Source organism: Paralichthys olivaceus, chromosome 4, assembly GCF_024713975.1.
Source record: "Paralichthys olivaceus isolate ysfri-2021 chromosome 4, ASM2471397v2, whole genome shotgun sequence".
Taxonomy (NCBI): domain Eukaryota; kingdom Metazoa; phylum Chordata; class Actinopteri; order Pleuronectiformes; family Paralichthyidae; genus Paralichthys; species Paralichthys olivaceus.
In genome coordinates, this window is record NC_091096.1 from 9,671,174 (window position 1) to 9,690,346 (window position 19,173).

Sequence of the window (19,173 nt, forward strand, 5' to 3'; positions counted from 1 at the left end):
GATTGTATTTGTTGTCTTTGCCAATCCACACAAAACATTCGGTAAATTTCATCAACAAATCGTGAATAATAATTTCCTGTTATATATTATTGTTATTCTTTGTGATTTAGGGGCTCACCTCTGACATTGACGTTTTCCCTCACATCACCCTCAACATCTGGGAATTTAAAGAAGAACTCTTCATGAAGACAAGATGTCACATCTTCCACATCACAACTATCACTTCCTGTTCTTTCTGGTGAACACAAACCCAACTATAAAAAGTTTTAGTCTTTTAACAATATCACCAGATTTCCTTCAGTGTTCATTTCCGTTGGATATGTCCTGTCTATTCTTTTCCACAAGTCGCTCCAGATTCTACACAAGTCACGTATTTTCTATGAAGTTGATCCAGACGTCGGTAAGTAGACGTAAACATGCTCGAATCAAGACTAAACAAAGTTGCTGTAGCCACAATCTTTTTTTCATGGATTCTGTCTCTCTATCTCTCTTTTCTTTTACTATCATTTATTTTTTTACATGTTTCGTTAGACAGCCATAGACGGTTAATGTGTGACGTCATAGAAGGATCCAGAGTGATCAACTATTATTCAGCAGTTAATAGTTCTGCAGAAAAATCCAGTCTTTAGTTTCAAACCTCTAACACTGATTATCTGAGCCTTTGAGAGATTTGTAAAACTTGCATCTCAGTGTAATTTTGACCTTTTAAATATCAATGATCCAGTTGATCCATATTGGACAGAATTGATAGATGCAGGTAGGGTTTCCCCTAATTGTAGATTAAAATGTATTTTACCCCTGGGATATACCTGAAGCTGCAAATTATGTTAATGGGGGGATATTTAGTTAGAGTTCAGTAATTTGGATTGAATTTAAAATATTGATTTGGTTTGATGAGATAATTTATTTTTGTGTGGAATAGATTTTTACTTTAAGCATGAGCTGAGCTTTTGTGTCTATCACTCCAAATCCCTTCAAAGGCCTGTGTGCTGCTGTGAGCAGCTGGAGAGAGTCACTGCTGCTGTCAAGTTCAATGGAGCACTACATTGTAGTAGCCTGGAGTAGCCAGACAGAGGCGCTGTTTAGCTCCCCCGAGTTTCAGAGATGTCCCTGTAGCTCACTGTGCTTATGTATTATAATGTAAGTGATAGTCATTTGCCAAATATTGGAAATTAATAGAAAATTCCGTACTATATTAATGTCGTCTTTTTGTGCAGTGACTGTTCACCCTCCTTTATAAAGCCTTGGTGGTTTCTGGAAGCAAGTGGTGTTATGGGAACAAAAAAGGAAACAGTTTAGTAAAACATAATTAAAGCTTTTACTTAAGAAAAGTATAGTAAACCAACAACACAGAAACATACGTGTAAAAGTGTTACTTCCAAAATTATCCTTTTACTTTTTTAAGTATTTTAAGCCAAATCTAAGTATAGAACAAATATTATATTGATATTATTGTTTCCTTCAATGTTTCATTTTTAACTATACTGTGTTTTGAAAGCTGCTATTTAATAAAGATTATTATAATTAGTATAACTATTATTATTATGATCTGTGGGATTCATACCAATGCATGCACATTGATATTCATTTGAAAGATATATCTTAAATGTTGATCTTCAGAGCAACTTAAAAAAAGTAAACATACATAATGATCAATGCTTTTTACTTTTTTCCAATATTACCCTCTTACGTATTGTCTGCTTGGGTACTTCAGAATTTAATTGAACTTATATTGAACTAAGAAAGTATCAGATTTGATATGAAGTGGTAGTAGTGGGCTGAAGTACAGTGAAGCTTTTGGAGTAAAGTACTTCAGAGCATCAGATGTGTATGAAGTGAGGTACAGTGAAGTTTAGAACTCCCAGCTCTCCTCGCTGCAGCCTCGTGCCCGTCGCGCCTCTGTCTCCCGGGAGACGGGGATGAGAAGCGGCAGCACGCAGACTCCTCTCCACCCCCCTCCCTCTCTCTCTCCATGCAGGAGCCCCCCAGGCGTAACCAATGGAACATAGAGTCTCCATTGTGGCCGCGACACTTTAATAATCGCCAGATACAATATCCAACCTGTCGGTAGCTTCAGGAGCTCGGCCCGGCCCGTTGGGCTGGGGGCTCGTAGGTGGGAAGAGGGGGCGAAGGCTCGGCGCCAGACCTCTAGCCCGCAAGACGTCCCCGTGATGAATACATGAATAAAAAATAGAAAAGACTCATGTCTGCTCATCTCTGAAATTATGGGATTCCTTCCCATAAATTCCCCACAATATCCAGCTCCTCTATAGATGGAGATTGTGCAGCGGGGCCTGTAGTTCTAACCTTCCTTGATATATGGCCTAGTTCACGTCAGAGTACTGAAGTTCATACAGAGCCTGCTGCATAAAAGGTCATGTTCTCCCATTTAATGTTAACGGGCACAAACAGTCTTTGATCACTGTGCCTCATACATTGAGCTACTGTAAGAAACATGTTGCTGTATGCTTCTTATCCTAAATCTACCGTGGCAATTAGGTTAAATAGCCAATTTCCACCCAGCAATTAGTCCATTGTTCATTTGCCAGGTTATAGGCTGAAAGTTTGCATCTCAGTAAGCATGGCTGCTTTCATCAGTAGACTGCAGGTGGTTTCCTCAACAGCTATAATTTTTCCAAACTTTATTCTTCCAGTCTATGCAACCTGTCCTTTTCAACTTTAAATAGGAGATCATTTAAAGTAAGACTTTATTAAGGCTAATTGAAAATTTAAAAAATTGTGTTAGGTTTAAAGTGCATTGTTAATGAAATAAAATACATTGTGTATATAGAATCACTGCCTATGGAAATAACAATGTAGCAAATAGAATAAAATCAGCAAGTTACATAAGACAGTGAAACTAAAGTGTCAGTAAATACAAATGATAAACTAAGTTATATGGGATATTACACATGATTTCAAATAATATGTTGAAGCATTCATGATACATATTGCAGAGATAAAATATCATATAAATAATAGAAAAGTGAGAAAAGCAATAGTATATGTTGTATTATCAAATTTTTTTGCAAGTGTGTGCGTGTCTTCTTCAGCCATATTTCCAAGTTGTGAGAGCTCCACAGGCCTGCACGGTTCTTCAGCTCAGTGGAGAAACAGTGCTGAGCGCACCAGAGCCCTGCTCATGTTTCCGTTCCCTGTGAAGACCTTTCTCCCGACAGGGCGTTCCGAGGGCCGGATCAAAAGCTTTCAGAGCCGCCTCAAAAGAAAAATGGAAACTGGAGATGTTCTTAGAATGAATGAATTGACAATGAGCGCGCGAGCCCCGGGAGCCGGGAAGATTGTTTAACTTAGTTTTTTTTTGTTTTGTTTAGTGTTTTTTTTTCTTTGGTAGAAATTTGGTGAAACTTTGCTTTGTCCCTAAACTATTTATTTTGGACGGTGTTTGTTACCATTAACCTTATTTTTTGTGCTATTTGGTTTTATTAAAAACTCGAATACCTGTGGGGTAACGTGCATTTTAATAGGTGCCCACATAGTCTAATGTGTTATATCTAATATGCTGCATCACATTAATTTCCCAGTTTGGGATCAATAAAGCCCATCCATCCACCCATCCACCCACCCTTACCCCGTATCGTTTAAGGATGTTCTACTCTGTCTATCTATTTATCCATTCATCCATCCATCCATCTGTTAATGTAACCTATCCTGGTCTGTGTTGATACAGACTAATGGAGTCAGGGGGTTCTTGTAGGAGATGTTGAAGTAACTTTGATTGACCAGGCCTGGTTAGTTCAGTGTGACCTGCGCTGAATGCAGCATGTCCACGGAGGGAATCATTGAAGACTCTTCCCCAGATGAGGCCAAATTGACGCGTTTCATCCTCTGACATGCTGCAGACATGTGATGGACACGCGGGCAGGTATGGCAGCTCTGGCCAGGCGTGCGCACGCCTCGCGCTGCCCACGCTCCTCACCTAAAAACAACGCCGCCTCCACCGTGCACGTGCGTCCTGTGGGAGGTTCCTCTTACCTCCCTTTGCGTGAAACCCTCCTTGAATCGTGACGTGATCATAAACAGTCCTGCTTCGGGGGGCCGTGATCACCTCTCCCGGGTCTCACCGAGCCTTTTCATTGGACGTAAACACGCGACCGGTGAGAGGAGGGGGGCTCCCAGGCGCGTGCCGCTTTTTAAACCGACGCAGCGCCTCGAGACACCAGAGAAGGAGTCCCGCACGCGACCGATCTACCTGCACAGTGCGCGTCCCTGAAAACTTTTCTTTCTAACGCTGCTGCTGTGCCTGTGGAGACATGGAGGTCCTGAGTGTGGATGATTGGAGCAAAGACGCACCGGAGGAGTCCCGCTACGAGTCCGGACTGACGCTCGTGGACAGCGGCAGTGACCCACGCGCCTGGCTGGCCTCGGTGCAGCCGTCTGGCACCTGCGTGGCACACGCCACTTCACCCGACTACCTGCGGCACTCGCCCTCCCCGAGCACCGGCTCCTACCAAGGTGAGAAACCACTCACTTTGCATTGTTTAGAGCATTTGGAGAAACTTCCACAGTGATCACCTGCAAATATGAAGCAGAAATATGCATCGTGATCTGAAGTGCAAAGTTTATTTAGTGCAATTAAAACCTTGTGATGCACTCGATTAAAAACACCCACAGGAGTCTGTAACCAAACTTTTCTTCTCCTCTGCAGAGAGCGGCTCCCCGGGGTCCTCAGGCCTCCCCAGCCCTCCCAGCTACAGAAAATCAGCCAAGAGCCCCTCCTCCTCCTCGCTCAAAGTCCGGGACCTGTGCCGCCTCAAAGGCACCGTCTCCGGGCCCGATGAGGAGGCGTCCGCCAGGCAGAGAGCTCCGTCCAGCAAACCGGCCAACGGGGTCCAGAAGCAGAGGCGCGTGGCCGCCAACGCGCGCGAGAGGAGGAGGATGCACGGGCTCAACCACGCGTTTGACGAGCTGCGCAGCGTCATCCCGGCGCTGGACAACGACAAGAAACTGTCCAAGTATGAGACTCTGCAGATGGCGCAGATTTACATCAACGCGCTGGCGGAGCTGCTCGAGGGTCCGGTGTCCTCCAGCAGCAGCAGCAGCAGCAGCAGCGCGGACATCTCCAGCTCCCACTCGCCAAACCGTGACAGTATGCTTTCCTCCACCTCTGGCTTTAACGGAGCGACAGACCGGGCCTCCCCCTCCTCTGCAGCCTGCAGGACAGCCGCGACTGTGCCCGTCTCATCCAGCAGTTTACCCGGGACGACCTTCCGCTCCTCCTCCTCCTTCGACAAAGAGTTTTCCGCCCTGATCGAAGAAGCGATGTGCTCGCCCTCCCCACCTTCCTGCAGCCGGCCCGGCAGCTCCCTGGTACCGGCCGGTGGAAGGAAAGAGTCTCCCCGGAGCGACGGAGAGTTTTCCCCGCACTCTCACTTCAGTGACTCCGATGAAATGGCGATGGAGCTCCAGTCGAGTGAGGAAGACGACCTGTCAGAACTGAAGCTGCCCCGCCACCACCTCCACCGTCACCCTGTGTCTTTCTGAACAATTAACAATACAGAGAAGTACTTATAATAAAGCTCCACTCCAGCCGACAAAAACACAAAGTCAACCCGTGTCAACCCCCTGTTTACCTGCTGTTAACAAAAAGATTTTTAAGAGAATAGAAATTTTAGCTTTTTCAAAATAGCCATGTTCAATTTTTAACAATAATTATATTTTATCAAGTTATTGCATATAGTCTAAAGATAATTGTTTTTATGTGATATAGCCCTAATTCGGTTCTGCCAATAGATATATAGCCTATAATATCCAGTTTCCATGGAGACGTGGCTGGAAGACCCCTCTGCCATGTCGCGCGCAGCACTGCCACGGGTATTTCCCACGTCACTCCGACCAAAAAGCTGTCTTCCACAAAGTCTCCTGTATGAATAATTGTTTATATTTGATAATGTTACAACCGTTTCTTTTTGTTATAAAATGATTGTTGTTGTGATTTATGTTTGTATAATGTATTTTCTTTTGCAACTTCAAAAGTTCATGAGTGCACTTTAAACACATTCGAGCCAGAGGCTTGAGAAATATGCGATTTCTTTTCTTTTGTTTTGTTTTCAAACCGCAAACGATATTGTTTGGATTTGTTCGATAGCGTAGTGCTGCCAATTCACACATTAGCCTATTTAACGTAGCCATCACTGCTGCCTTCTTTTGTATTTTTCTTTTTGTATCTTCAGATGAACTCGTGTGTCTTTTGCTTTCACTGGATGAGATTAATTGACATGTATTTATTGCTGCGTTTCACTTGATTTGCTTTTTATAACTCCATAGTGGAATTTGCTGAAACGAGCTGTCATTTTGCCATTTATTGTTATATTAATTTGATTTTTGAAATAAAAACGAAATGAAACGAAAATGCTTTGTGTCTGCGTTGTTTCCACTTTTTAAAATGACTTAATGTCATCAAATCATCACAACCCAAGCAAAAAGGCCCATACCTGTTTTTCAAATAAAATCTGACTGTACGTTTCCATCTAAAAATCTCCAGATAATGATAATAATAATAACAACAATAATTATTATAATAATACGAGACTTGTGATATTAGAAATAATAATAGTATAATAGTTTCTGATATAGTGTCAGTGGGAAATTTATGAATTAGGACCAAACATCTTAACAACTGAAAAGGTTTATGGCCTGTGTCTAACCATCAATGATAATCATCATAATATAATCGTTTAATATATTATTAAAAACATGAATGTAACCAAACAAAAATACCTACATTTTGTATTTTATTTATTGCTTTGTTTTAACGAAATTTGCCTTAATAATTGTTAGAAACTATAAGTCACAGTAAACTAGGTCCTCACAAGAGGCCCTTAATGAAGTGAAAACTTCATGTTTACTTGAGTATCCCCAGGTAAAGTAAAAACTAAAGTTTCCTGTTGGAACATTAAACTGACGTGAGGTGAAAATATACTTCAAACCACAGAATGTACGTTTATTTAACGAAACCTTCACAACATAAACTTTTCAAATTAATCGTAAACAAACAACGACGTGAAACGTGTCCAACACGCGCTCGCTCGCCATATGCTGCAGGTGCACGCGCCCCCTGGCCTCCACAGTGATTGAGTGGAAACACTAAAGTTCGATGTTTGTAACTTTGACGCATTAAATCATCAGACTGTGTTTTTCTTTCTTTTCAACAAACTTCTCAACACTTGTTGTTGTTTTCTCCCGAACTGTTGCCACGTCCTCCTCCTGGTGGAGACCAGATTTGCTAATAGGGAGTGCGCATTAATTTCAGCCTTTTGTTGGAAGGCTCGTGGGCCGAGGTGTTGGATGGCCTCAATGAAGCACGCGCTGTCAGCTGGTGAGCGCTCGCGGGTCCCCACCGTGTCCCTGAGGACCTGAGAGAACACACTTTCTCAACTGAAGACACACACACGCACTCTGTCTCACATGCACGTGAACTCACTCACACAGGCCTCTTTATCTCTCTCTCTCTTAAACTCACTCACACACTCACACACAAACACACATACATTCTCTCTGTCACACACACACGCACGCCTAAACTCACTCACATCCACTCTCTCTCTCTCTCTCTCTCTCTCTCTTACACACGTTGGTACATCTCCACCCTGCTACCTCTTTCTTTCCATTCTTTCATGTATTTATCTCTCCATCAACTCAAACACACACACACACACTCTCTCTCTATCTCTCTCTCTCACACACACACGTACTGTCTCACACTCGCACGTGGACTCACTCACACACAGAGCTCTTTCTCTCTCTCTCACACTCACTCACTCACTCACCCACTCACACACACACACATTCTCTCTCTCTCTCTCTCACATACAGACACGTCGGTACACCTCCACCCTGCTACCTCTTTCTTTCCATTCTTTCGTGTATTTATCTCTCCATCAACTCAAACACACACTCTCTCTCACACACACACATTCTCTTTCTCTCTCACACACACGTCGGTACACCTCCTCCCTGCTACCTCTTTCTTTCCATTCTTTTTCTCTCTCCATCAACTCAAACACACACGAGCACGTTGACGCACACACGCACCCTGTCCCTCTGCGTGACTCAGTCTGAAGTGAGTTTTTTTTCTCCATCCTATTTGTGACTCCTCTACAAAAGGAGCAGGTTACAAAAAAAAGCAAAAAGCTGATAATAATAAATAATTGATGAATTTACCTGAGGTACCTGTTTGCTGTCACTGCTCCGCCCCCCCACACCCACTGTTATCAGCCAATCACAGCCCGTGCCCCTGCTCGCCTCCTCGGGGCAGGGATATAAACGAGGGGGGGGAATATAATGAAGATGGCGTGTTGAATTATTAACAGAATTTATGCAGGTGGAACTGTATCTGAGTATGATCACACAGCCATCTGCACGAGTTCGTGTTGCGGTGAAATGTGATCAAGTTTCCAGGCTATAAAAGGATGATGTAGAATCTGTGTAAGAATTAAAAGGTATATGTTGTTTACGATGATTACATTACACCAAGTCACTAATAGAACTGACATAAATACTTTTCCTCCCTGATCAGGTTTCAACAACCAATGAAAAGTCCTTTCATTTTCCTCGATATTTTAAATGAAACCAGCTCATCTGTAACTCCTATTGTGAATAACCTAAAGAACATTTCTTATCAGGACGTTTTGAATTCAAAAACATTGTGTGTCTTACTTTGTCAACATTAATGTGTGTTATACAAAAGCATCAACTATAATATAATGAGAAAACCCACATCCTTGTCTAATACGTATTAAGAAGTTTCATCTCAAGAACCTGAAAACAACAGAACCAACTTTAATGATAAGCCTATAATAATCTGTTCAGGGAACATTTAACTCACCTTAAGAAAAAGTGGGGTCTGCTTTTATATTTGATAAAGTAGGTTATATAGTGTTAGGGTCACTAAAGGGCTCTATGTCTTCATCCAGTGTTGGTCCTGTGGAAAGTGGGGGGTTAAAAACAGACTTATCATCAACAGGTGGGATGCAGGCTGAGGTTTCACTGTTTCACCTGCATTAATTATTTACGCACAGACGTTATGAAAAATAACAACAGTAGTGGAGTTCTGGAGAACATGAGAACACGATGCCGTTGTTAATAAATGGAATAGGAAAACTTTATCTTGTCTCAACCTGTCGTGTTAACGCAAACTTATACCTGCATTGTTCCCTCAACTTGACTTCTTGGACAGTGTCTTCACAGTCACTGTTTCCTCACTTTCTTCTGACAGTTTGTTTTCAAGACATGTTGTTAATTAAAGTTATGAACTGACATATGATCCAGATCCAGCTCTTGCCTCCTTGCTCAGGATCCTCATAATATAATAATAAACTTAATTAAAATTTTTCCTTTAAAAACAAAGCTACAATGTGCTTTTAAGGACAGATATTCTTATAGCAGGAAACAGGAAAACTCAGAAATTAATTTTAGTGTGAAGAGGAATTTATTTTTAACTCATTGTGCAACAAGCAAAATAAAAAGCGAAACTGACAACATGCTCTACAGCCTATGGAAAGTAAATAGTTAAAAACCAGTTGACAACACTATAGAAAAACTAAAAACTTTAAAAAATCATGTATCAACAGTTTTCATGCATATACCCTGATGTGTTTATCTGAAATCTTTAGTCATGAGCTGCGTTGGCCTGTATCAAGCCTCTTTAGTCATGCTCATTTCAATAACTATATTCAAAATATGTGCATTCCACAGCTTCCTTCCTCCTTTTTCTTTTTTTATGAAAAGAATAGCACTTGCATTTTGTATGAGATATGGGGAGGCGAGCTGTGTGCATGTCCAAAAAGCCACAGGTCTCTCTGGGGACCCAGAACAAAAGGCAGAACTGGGCCATAGTCTCCATCTGCTGTCCCAGAGAGAAAGGGAGCGAGGGAGAGCGGGACGGAAAGAGAAAGGGAGAGAGAGAGAGAGACAGGGAGATCATGGCAAGTGAGGACACTATCGGCAGAGAAAAATTGAATAATAAAGAGAGGGAGGAAGAAAGGAGGAGAGAGTGGAGAAGACAGCAACAGGGGAGTTGATGCAAAGTTACAGAGAGAAAAGTAAGCAAGAGATAGATTGTTGAGATATTTGTTTTTCCCCCTTCTTTCTTCCCCTCTCATTAGCCACCACAGCCCTGTATTACCTTATACTGTAGCGTAACCCTTAGTGATCTCACACACACACACACACACACACACACACACACACACACACACACACACACACACAGACACACACATGCTTGGAGGGGTGCAGCTGTGATGCAATGAGCACCTGTTGCATTTCATGCTCCAACTCAGTGAAGCTATCAATTGTTAATGAGTTTCTTTGATACTGAAGGAAAAACAGTCATGTAAAGTCTAACGTTTGCATGCTGTGCATCTATCTGATGAATTGATTTTTTTCATTTGTTTTGATATTTCATCATCTGTTTGTGTATAAAACTGGTTTAAATAACCAATAATTTGTTCATTTTAAATTGTATTTAAAGACATAGATTATTCTAAAATGTGTTATTATAAGATACACCCAATAAAATCAAAAAGGGACCCTAGTTTATTAGAGTAATTTAAAGATAACTTAAGCTATGCATAAGCATTGCCTGATAAGATGCTTCAGGGACTCAGACACAAAACAAAGTTCTCATACAGACACTAGAAGCTTAATTGTATAATCATGTGGAAATCAAACTAATTACAGTGGGTGGGAAAAAGCCCCCTGCTCTAAAGCAGTGCCCTGAGGCGGTCAGCTTAAACTCACCTTTTCTATTGAGGAATTGACCAGAACACATTAAAGCGCAATCCATCTATATTAAAAAAAATTATTGTAGGCTACCCTATTTTTTATAAAAGTTCACTCCTAAGTTTTATTTGAACTTGTGTAACATCAAATTTTTTCATTCTGCTGTTCACCAAAATATATGATGTTTTTTTAGAGTTGCATTGAAAATGTTTTGCCTTTCTACCGATGATCCCAGATTTCCACTCATTGTCATTGTCTCTGGACAGAAAATGATCGAGAGCGCTCGGCAGCAGAGGGCAGGTGCAATACTGCAGCTAAAAAATAGGACATTTTGTTTTCAATCCAATCTGTCGTTTGGTTTGTGAGCAGGATGATGAAGAATTTACTAATCGGATTTCAAGGAAACTTGGTTGAAGGACGGGACACAAATCACCTTCTGTTGTGTGTAATATTTAAAAAAAATCTAATTTGTACTTGGACATGTCATTGTTGGACAGACACAATTATCGCAATAAACAATTTGGTTTATTTTTCCTTATCTGGAAAGTTTCCTGAAGCCTTTCAGGGCTTTTTATCTTCTCAAAAGAAGGTGTTAAACTATTTTGACATAATACATCCTGTGGTTTCTCTCATGACAAGCAGCCCATCCCTTAAAGTCCTCCATGTCCACCTGCACACACACAAACACACACACACACACACTGAGCCAGTCACACACAACTTATACACACCGTCACAAGGAAGAAGATCATTTATCTCTGTGGTTCTCTCCATGAAAGATGTCTGTGGGTGAAGCAGGGTCTCCCAGGGCTTTGTTCTGGGCAGGGTTCAGCTCTTTGTGTCCGCCACCTTCAAAGCAAATGTACATGAACACGAACATGAGGCTTCTTGGGTAACCAGCCCATTGAAGAGAAGCACAATGGTGCTACCAATTATCCACAGTACTCAATGCTCCTGTGGAATCAGTTACATGGCTTTGTGAGTGTTAGTGTGTGTGTGTGTGTGTGTGTCCAAGTGTGGTAGATTTGCATGTTTGAGGATGTATCATTCTGTGCATGTTATTTATTGTAAATCTCTGTGGGCGTTTTGTGGTGTGTGTGTGTGTGTGTGTGTGTGTGTGTGTGTGTGTGTGTGATCGGTATCATCTTATACTTTCTATAACTAAACTTTGATAAACCACTTTGTGATGGTTTATCTCTCTTGTGACCCTGGACACTTTAACATCTTTTGCTCTAATGGCCATTTGAACACATCATTTCACAGATATAAAAATGCCACATTAACACCTCAACTGTAGTGTGTGTGTCTGTGCGTCTTTGTAGCGTAGTTATAATTCCCAAAAGGAAACACCTCAACTGCACGTTTATTTATTCCTTTTGACACAGTATGACTTCCAGCAGGGTCAGATTACAGAGAGTGTGCGGCCGGCCCTCCTCAGCTGTGGACGAGCCCTCCACTTTGACTGTGCACACATGAAAAGAAACCTCTGGATGCTTCGGAAGTGATTTGGCTGGAGGTGCTTCTCCATCTTTTTCACACCTTGGAACATGAGAGGTGTGTGAGAGGGTAAGAGTGCACAGATATTATGTACGTGTGTGTGTGTGTTAGCATGTGCTCAAACACACGTGAGCAATCATGAGTGTGTCTCTGACACCTACACACCCACAAACTCACTTGACACGGGTCATATTAACCACGCGTAACCTCTGCTGGCAATCTGCCAGATTCACATGTACAGTACAAACAAGTACATGTGAGAGCAAGGAGCCATACGACACTGACTGTCACTGACCAGTGTCAGGTCCATTACCTTAACCAGATAACCTAACATGGTGTCATCTCCACAACCTGCACGAAAAGGTAAATCAATAGGCGTATGTTACATTTAAGTTTTCTCAAGTTTATGTGAGGTTTAAGTTTTCTCAAGTTTATTCTATCCTGGTTTGGTCAATACAGAATTTCTTTTCCGAGCAAAATTTGCTTAAAGTATTGGGAGAGTCTTGGACACAAGTGCATGACACAAGTCCTTCAGCTGTTTTTAAACTAACATTTTCCAGACTTTGCCTTTCTCAAATGAAAAGCAGCAGGAGATTGTCCAGATCTGATGCGTTCACAACAACAGGATCATTCAGGTGAGGGTTGAACATACATGAGGCAGGACATGACATATAAATTCCAACATTGGCCCTTTTTGACAAAAGCTCTTGAATGTCATTGTCTTTCCATGTCGACATCTTTTGACTCAATGAATACAAATATCTCAGGATGAGGTGTCATTCCAGGAGATGTCGACTTGTGAGCTTTTTCATAGTAGCGGCCAATGTCAGTGTCTATAAAAGAAAAAGAGTTGATCTGTAGTGGACATCATGTCCTTTATGCTGCTTCACCCCCCCACCTGAACTGGAGAGTTTCTTTTTGTTTTGAATGCTTCCGACCGGAGAATCTCAGAAGACAAACTCCGAATAGAGTCCAGACTCCATTGTCCTGACATTTTCCAGAGTTCATGTCTGAAAACTGCTATAAACAGTCCCTCTGGAAAATATCTGGACAACAGTGCAAGTCTGACAGCAGCTTTAGTAATGACACACAAGTGTAAGAATAAAAATGGTGCGTAAAGAAAATTAATGTGATGAAAACCAGGATTGATATTAAAACCTCCAAAACGACATGAATATATAGCTGTCTCATGAACACTGGTGAATCTTCTGTCTAACATCAACAGCAGAACATATGAATAACTTTTAAAATGTGTTGAATGCAGCAGAAGGTCTTGTATTTCCTCTACTTTCTCTTTCTTACTAAACATTGCTTTATCCCCACTCATCTATCTCTCCTCTCCTCTCCTCTTGTCCTTCCTGGGCCCATTGTACAGTTGCCCCCGTGGATCTCCTTTCAGCTAGAAGCCCTACTCAGGTGAGGGATACAGTATATTGAAGGAGATTTTGCTTGTATTTGATTCCGCTCCTTTTCATAATGGCTGAAAGCCTGGCCTCCATGCTGTCCCTCCTCTCCCTCCCTGTCCTGTCCAGTTCCCAAGGGACCCCCACTCTCTCCCGGTCTGGCCTGGGTGGAGCGGCCTCAGAGTGGGGCAAGTAGGGAACAGACAAGGATATCGCTTACAGTCTCCCTCCCACCCTCACACAGCCGTAGAGCTCAGACAGCGACAGCACACCAACTCACCTCGCCTGTCTCCCTCCCTCAGCTGCACATAGACACACAGTGGTGCTGGTGCAAGCTCATATGCACATCTTCTCTACCATCTTACCAATTAGAGATACATGTCCTATCGTTTTCACCCCACTCTTTTCAATCTGTCCATTCAGCCACCGATCCGGGAAGGAGGAGGCCCACAATGGAGTTGTGGAAAGCCATTTCTGTGCACTGAAAAGAAAGCAATTGAGATGTGGTGACTCAGAGTGACACAAGAATTTAGAAGGAGAATGGCACAAGTGCATTTACAGGGACAAAAAGTTGTGGTAATGGTTATCGCACAGGTAGAAACACACGCACATGCACACACAAACACAAACACACGCACGCAATTACTTAACCTAGGCTCCGGTTTTGTCATCACACCATGTGCTTACACATCTTTGGCCTATATTGCATAAACCAGCCAGGTATATCCGATGACTGTTCAACATTACAGCTTCAAGCAACAAAGGCTTGTCAATGTGTTACATCAATACTAAAACATTTTCATTTTGAAACTAGAACTTCTGAAGTCTAAAGATTTATTTTACTTCTGTATCAGTTACAATCTCTATCCATGCTAACACGTCTGCATTCTCATATCAGATAACCATTGACATACACTGAGCATGTGCATGCAGGTGTACTGCTACTGAAAGTAAGTGTTAGCTACTTTATGCTCTTACCCCCGGTAGTCGAGTTGTGACTAATTAAACATCTCTGTTTCTGCATACCACACAGCCCTGGAGTTTTCAAACCGAAGTAGTGTGGACACCAGGTAAAAACGTAGCAACAGTGATGCGTTTTAAGACTTAAGGCTGATTTATCCTTCTCTGTTGAATCTACGTCATAGCTGCGCACGTAGCCTACACGCAACACTGAGCATTCGAGCATGCTAGCTGCTAGCCTCTGCCTCCTCTCTTGAATTAAAATAATTTGATTGGCTAGCACCTGCTTGAGTATTTTTTTAAGCATGATTTGATTGGCTGGCACGAAAGGTTCTACTTAACCTAAGTAGTCATGCACTTGTGTTAAGCGATACAACACCTGATATGAAGTTTAATGTTAATACGTAGACTGTTAGTACATTTCATTTAACACACATTGATGAATACTTATTTTAAATACACTCGTTTTTAAGGAAAACTGTATATATACTGTATCATGTTAGTTCGATTAAATGTAAGTTCCACTTATTCCTTCAGGTCATATAGTAAAAAAAAGTTAAAATGTTAAGAGCACAAAATTAAATCAAATGTCATTTATCCCATTTCTACCAAACCTTAACTCCTTAGTAATTTTAGTCCTTAAACAGCTCGACCGCCTCACTGTCACAGCTACAGGGCAGCCACATGAGATGATGATACCACACAAATATATTGTATTTAGGGTTACTTTAGACACAATGTTTTTTTAAGTGTGGCTTAAGTATCAAGTGGACCCCTGAGTCCTGAGGAGAAGCCCACCCAACACCACATCACCCACCTGACAGAGGAGCGGTACTATGTGGTCTTTATACACCTCAACAATAGCTGCAGGGAATATTCAGAAACAACAAGCCCACTGTTAGATTAAAAAAACAGAAGCTCACTACTTCCCACAGTGAAGGAATTGGATATTTTCACCGAGACAGGAAATGTGAATGTGTGGGTTTGTGAACCTCAATCCGCACAAAAAATAGTTTAAATACCTGAACTCAGGTTTTTTTAAAGTGCTGCTTTAAAAATGTGATTATAACGATGTAAAGTCTAATCACAGTAACTCCAAATTACCCCTCAACTTTTTTCAAATTGAAATTGATAACATGAATTGTAAAGAGAGCTTGATATGAAAATGTTCTTTAGATGACACACAAGCATGTATTGGTTGTCTGTTGGATTGTAAAGCCTCTGGGCGTCTTTAGGAATAAAGAACCCTCACTGAGATACAAGATCCCAGCAGGATAACACAGCTAATATAGCAAAACATTTCCTACTGCTGTAATGGATTAGCAAGCCTCTCTGCAGGGGAACAAAAACACACAAACAATGGTGGTTTGACCCACTGTGTGTGAGATCAGCCTCATATCCCACCTGTTAAATCCCCAATTAACTTAAGTCAGACATTTTCCTTTTCTTCTTTTCAGTTGCATTACTACCTGCTTCATTTTCATAAAAAGGTAAATATTATTCATATTATTGGCAGTTTTTTTCAGTGGAAATAACTTTGTTTTTTTTTAGGAGTTGCCTTCCTTATAGACGTAATGACCCTTCTGTTAAAAAAAATAGCCGGCCAGTGAAATTACATTTTTGAATTGCAAACACGAAACGTCCGAGCTCATTGACTCTTGTTTATTTGTAGCTGATTTGACTGTTCTTATCTTCCTCCTCCCAGATTAGTGCTGCACTCTGCCTGTTTTCACACCATTGAGGCCAATCCACATCCTCTTCACTGGGGGGGGCTCCCGTGGAGATCAGTGACGCCTCACTGACCACATCAATCAATCATTCTCCCTCCAACTACCTCTCTCCCAGTCCCCTTTTGTCTCTCTCTGTATGTCTCTGTCTCCATATCTCCCCGTCTCGCCTCCACAAACTCTTATATCTGTCTCATCCCTCTTTCCCACACATGGGAACTACTTATCATAAAAAGATAAATGTTATTGTCGTCAAGAGCGATGTGCACACAGAGCCTGTCTTGTCCTTTGGCTAGTCAGTTACAGTGGCAAGTTAAAGTCTTTGGTTTCGATTAGTTGGTCATAAATCATAAATGTGATCTGAGTCACAAGTGTAGACAAACACAATCTGCTGAAACTATTATTGTCTTTTGCATTTTCATTGAACACATTCATTCCACATTAAGACTCCTGGACTTATTGTACCCCAAGCAGTTTCTAGGCAGTTTTTGGGGGTTAACCTTTGGCAGCGAGAACCTTAAACAGGAGCTTGTATCAGCTGTGTAGATCTAGATCAGACTGGAGTTTAGGGGCATTCCTTCAAAAAGTCCTGTTTCATCTGTAATCTCACAATATCTGATGTGAACTGCTCATTCCTGACTGGACCACAGCAACAGGTGGATTTTCAGGTGAGAGGTGGAGCCACTGGTGTTGGTTCTTATCACCACAATCTCTCTTGACATATCCGTCTGTGTCTGCTATGTGTGTGTCACCTTTTCACCGGGAGATATGCTTTTTGATTTGCTTTTCCCCCCCAACTGAATTTTTCTCAGCCACCTTTAAATGGCTGCAGTGGTTTTAATAGTTAATCATTAAATATTAGTTAATAATAATTCATAATAATGAATGTGTTTAAAGCTAAATTAATTGCAGAATCTTTTGAATCCCTGTATTTTTAAATCTAAATGTAAGTTTTTTCTACATTTCTCAGGTGAGTCTTTCCCCACAGGAAGTTTCTCAAGGTGCCACGTGTCGACCTAAAATAACCATACGGTCTGCAGCCGAAGAAAAACTCTACACTTATCTCCATAATGGGGTCAACTACGCAAAATCTGTTAGAGAAGTTAGGAGACAATAGAGATCGGTTGAACTTGTACTCCCTGCGCAGCAAAGGCTTTTTGTTCCTGCATTGCCCTCATGGGAGGTCACATAGTGTGACACAAAATGAAGGCCACGTATGCGTGTCCCGTAAATTGTGACAATAATATGGGCCTTTGTCAATGCTCCTATGCAATCCTAGACACAGTTCAGGCAGAAACGCTCACGCAGTGCTAGGATTTGAGTAAACGTGAGTCATGTTTAGTTGTACAGAAACGTCATTTCTGGGAAACGGGCGTCTCATGGGATTTTCAAATATCTCCAGACTTTAACTTCAATTGATATAAAAATAACTTTTTTCCATTCATTATTGTGCTTCTGCTCGTTTTCTAAATTATTTTGTGCTTTTACTGTTTTCAATGTTACAGCAGTTGCATGCTTTGTATAAAATCTGATATCATTCATCGGATTATATTCCTATCCACAGTATCTGTATCCCCACTAACCTGTCACACTGTCTCTCCTGCTCTTCATACCAACCTGTCTGATATTCATTGTACCTTTTTGCTTCTTAGTCTGTGTGTCTGCCAGCCTGGAAAGGTCAGTAGCTAAATGGGCTGAGTGTAAACAATGCCCTCGATACCCAGGACAGGAACAGCCAGTGTCCCACAGCCAATGTCCTGCCACCACCAACACAAGCGATGTGTGGCCAGCCCTCCCCATTCATCTTCACCCTTCTCTCTCTTCCTACTCGCCACACTTGCCTTTCTACTCTTCTCCTCCTGCCTTGCTCTGATTTTGGCCACTACTCACTTTTTTTCCCACCAATCCGCTCTCTCTCCCTCTCCTGCCCTTGCTGTCTCGGTGTCCGTCCTTCCCTGCTTTCCTTTCCTTTCCTCCCCTCCTCGCCCCATCAGTACCCATCAGGAGGAACCTAATAGGAAATCAAAGTTTCTGGTGGAAGAATGGAGCGGGGCTCAGCGTTACCGTCCCCTGGGTCCTCCCTGGTGAAAGAGGAGTGCAGAAAAGACTCTATACTGGCACCGTGGAGGGGAAGGTTAATGCAGCAGATAGTCTTTCCCTTGCTCTCTTTGCGTGTCTCTTTATTCACTCTTTTTTCAAGCAGACACACACTCTATCCAGCTCTCCTTTTTTTAGCTCTTTGCCTTGCTGCCTTTCATTCTCACTCACTCACTCAAAGCACACACACACACACACACACACACTCAATGCATATTCACTGTGGGGTTTTTTCTTCTCAGAGTGAACAGTGCAGCAGGTGAACTCAGCTACCTCTGGCCCGATCGTGTTTGGTGAGGTTGGACCTGCAGCCTGCCGCTGCTCCGTCCGTCCTTTGGGATGTGGTGTGTAAGGTTGTGGAATGGATCGTGTGTGGGGGGGAGTGTGTGCGCGAGCAGCCCCCAGCCCAGTACGGCACGCACCCCTGCCCTTCAAAGCACTGCCTATGTAACTGCAATTGACTCCGTGGCCCCCGTGAGCTCAGGTACTGCTGCCTCGTCAAGCGTGTCAAGAAGCGTTTACAAAGGCCATCCCTGTGTATCACTACACATGGTACGATGTTTGCCATTTAAATAATACGCAGTTTACTGAATCAAATTAATCACTAGACAAACTCTCACACCTCAAAGTTTTTCAAAACTTTTAGATTTTTCACAAAGGGAAAGTTGAAAATGTTGTTTTCCAAAAAAGCCACAGATGCTGTATGTATGCAAATGTCCATGACAGATGCTCCCAACATTTCCTAG

The 19,173-nt window shown here is 42.0% G+C and overlaps 1 protein-coding gene across 1 annotated transcript; it reads left to right on the plus strand.

Annotated features, from left to right (window-relative positions):
* The first annotated feature begins 2,672 nt into the window (after positions 1 to 2,672).
* On the plus strand, positions 2,673 to 6,370 carry atoh1a (atonal bHLH transcription factor 1a). Its single transcript, XM_020102698.2, has 2 exons — positions 2,673 to 4,473; positions 4,667 to 6,370. Exons 1-2 carry the CDS (start codon positions 4,272 to 4,274, stop codon positions 5,500 to 5,502), a joined length of 1,038 nt encoding a protein of 345 aa, XP_019958257.2. The 5' UTR covers positions 2,673 to 4,271; the 3' UTR covers positions 5,503 to 6,370.
* The last annotated feature ends 12,803 nt before the right edge of the window (positions 6,371 to 19,173 follow it).

Excerpts from the sequence above, each read along its gene's own strand:
- atoh1a (XM_020102698.2), top strand. The coding sequence starts at position 4,272 with ATGGAGGTCCTGAGTGTGGATGATTGGAGCAAAGACGCACCGGAGGAG. Across the intron at positions 4,474-4,666 it reads GAGCACCGGCTCCTACCAAG|AGAGCGGCTCCCCGGGGTCC; the intron begins GTGAGAAACCAC and ends TCTCCTCTGCAG.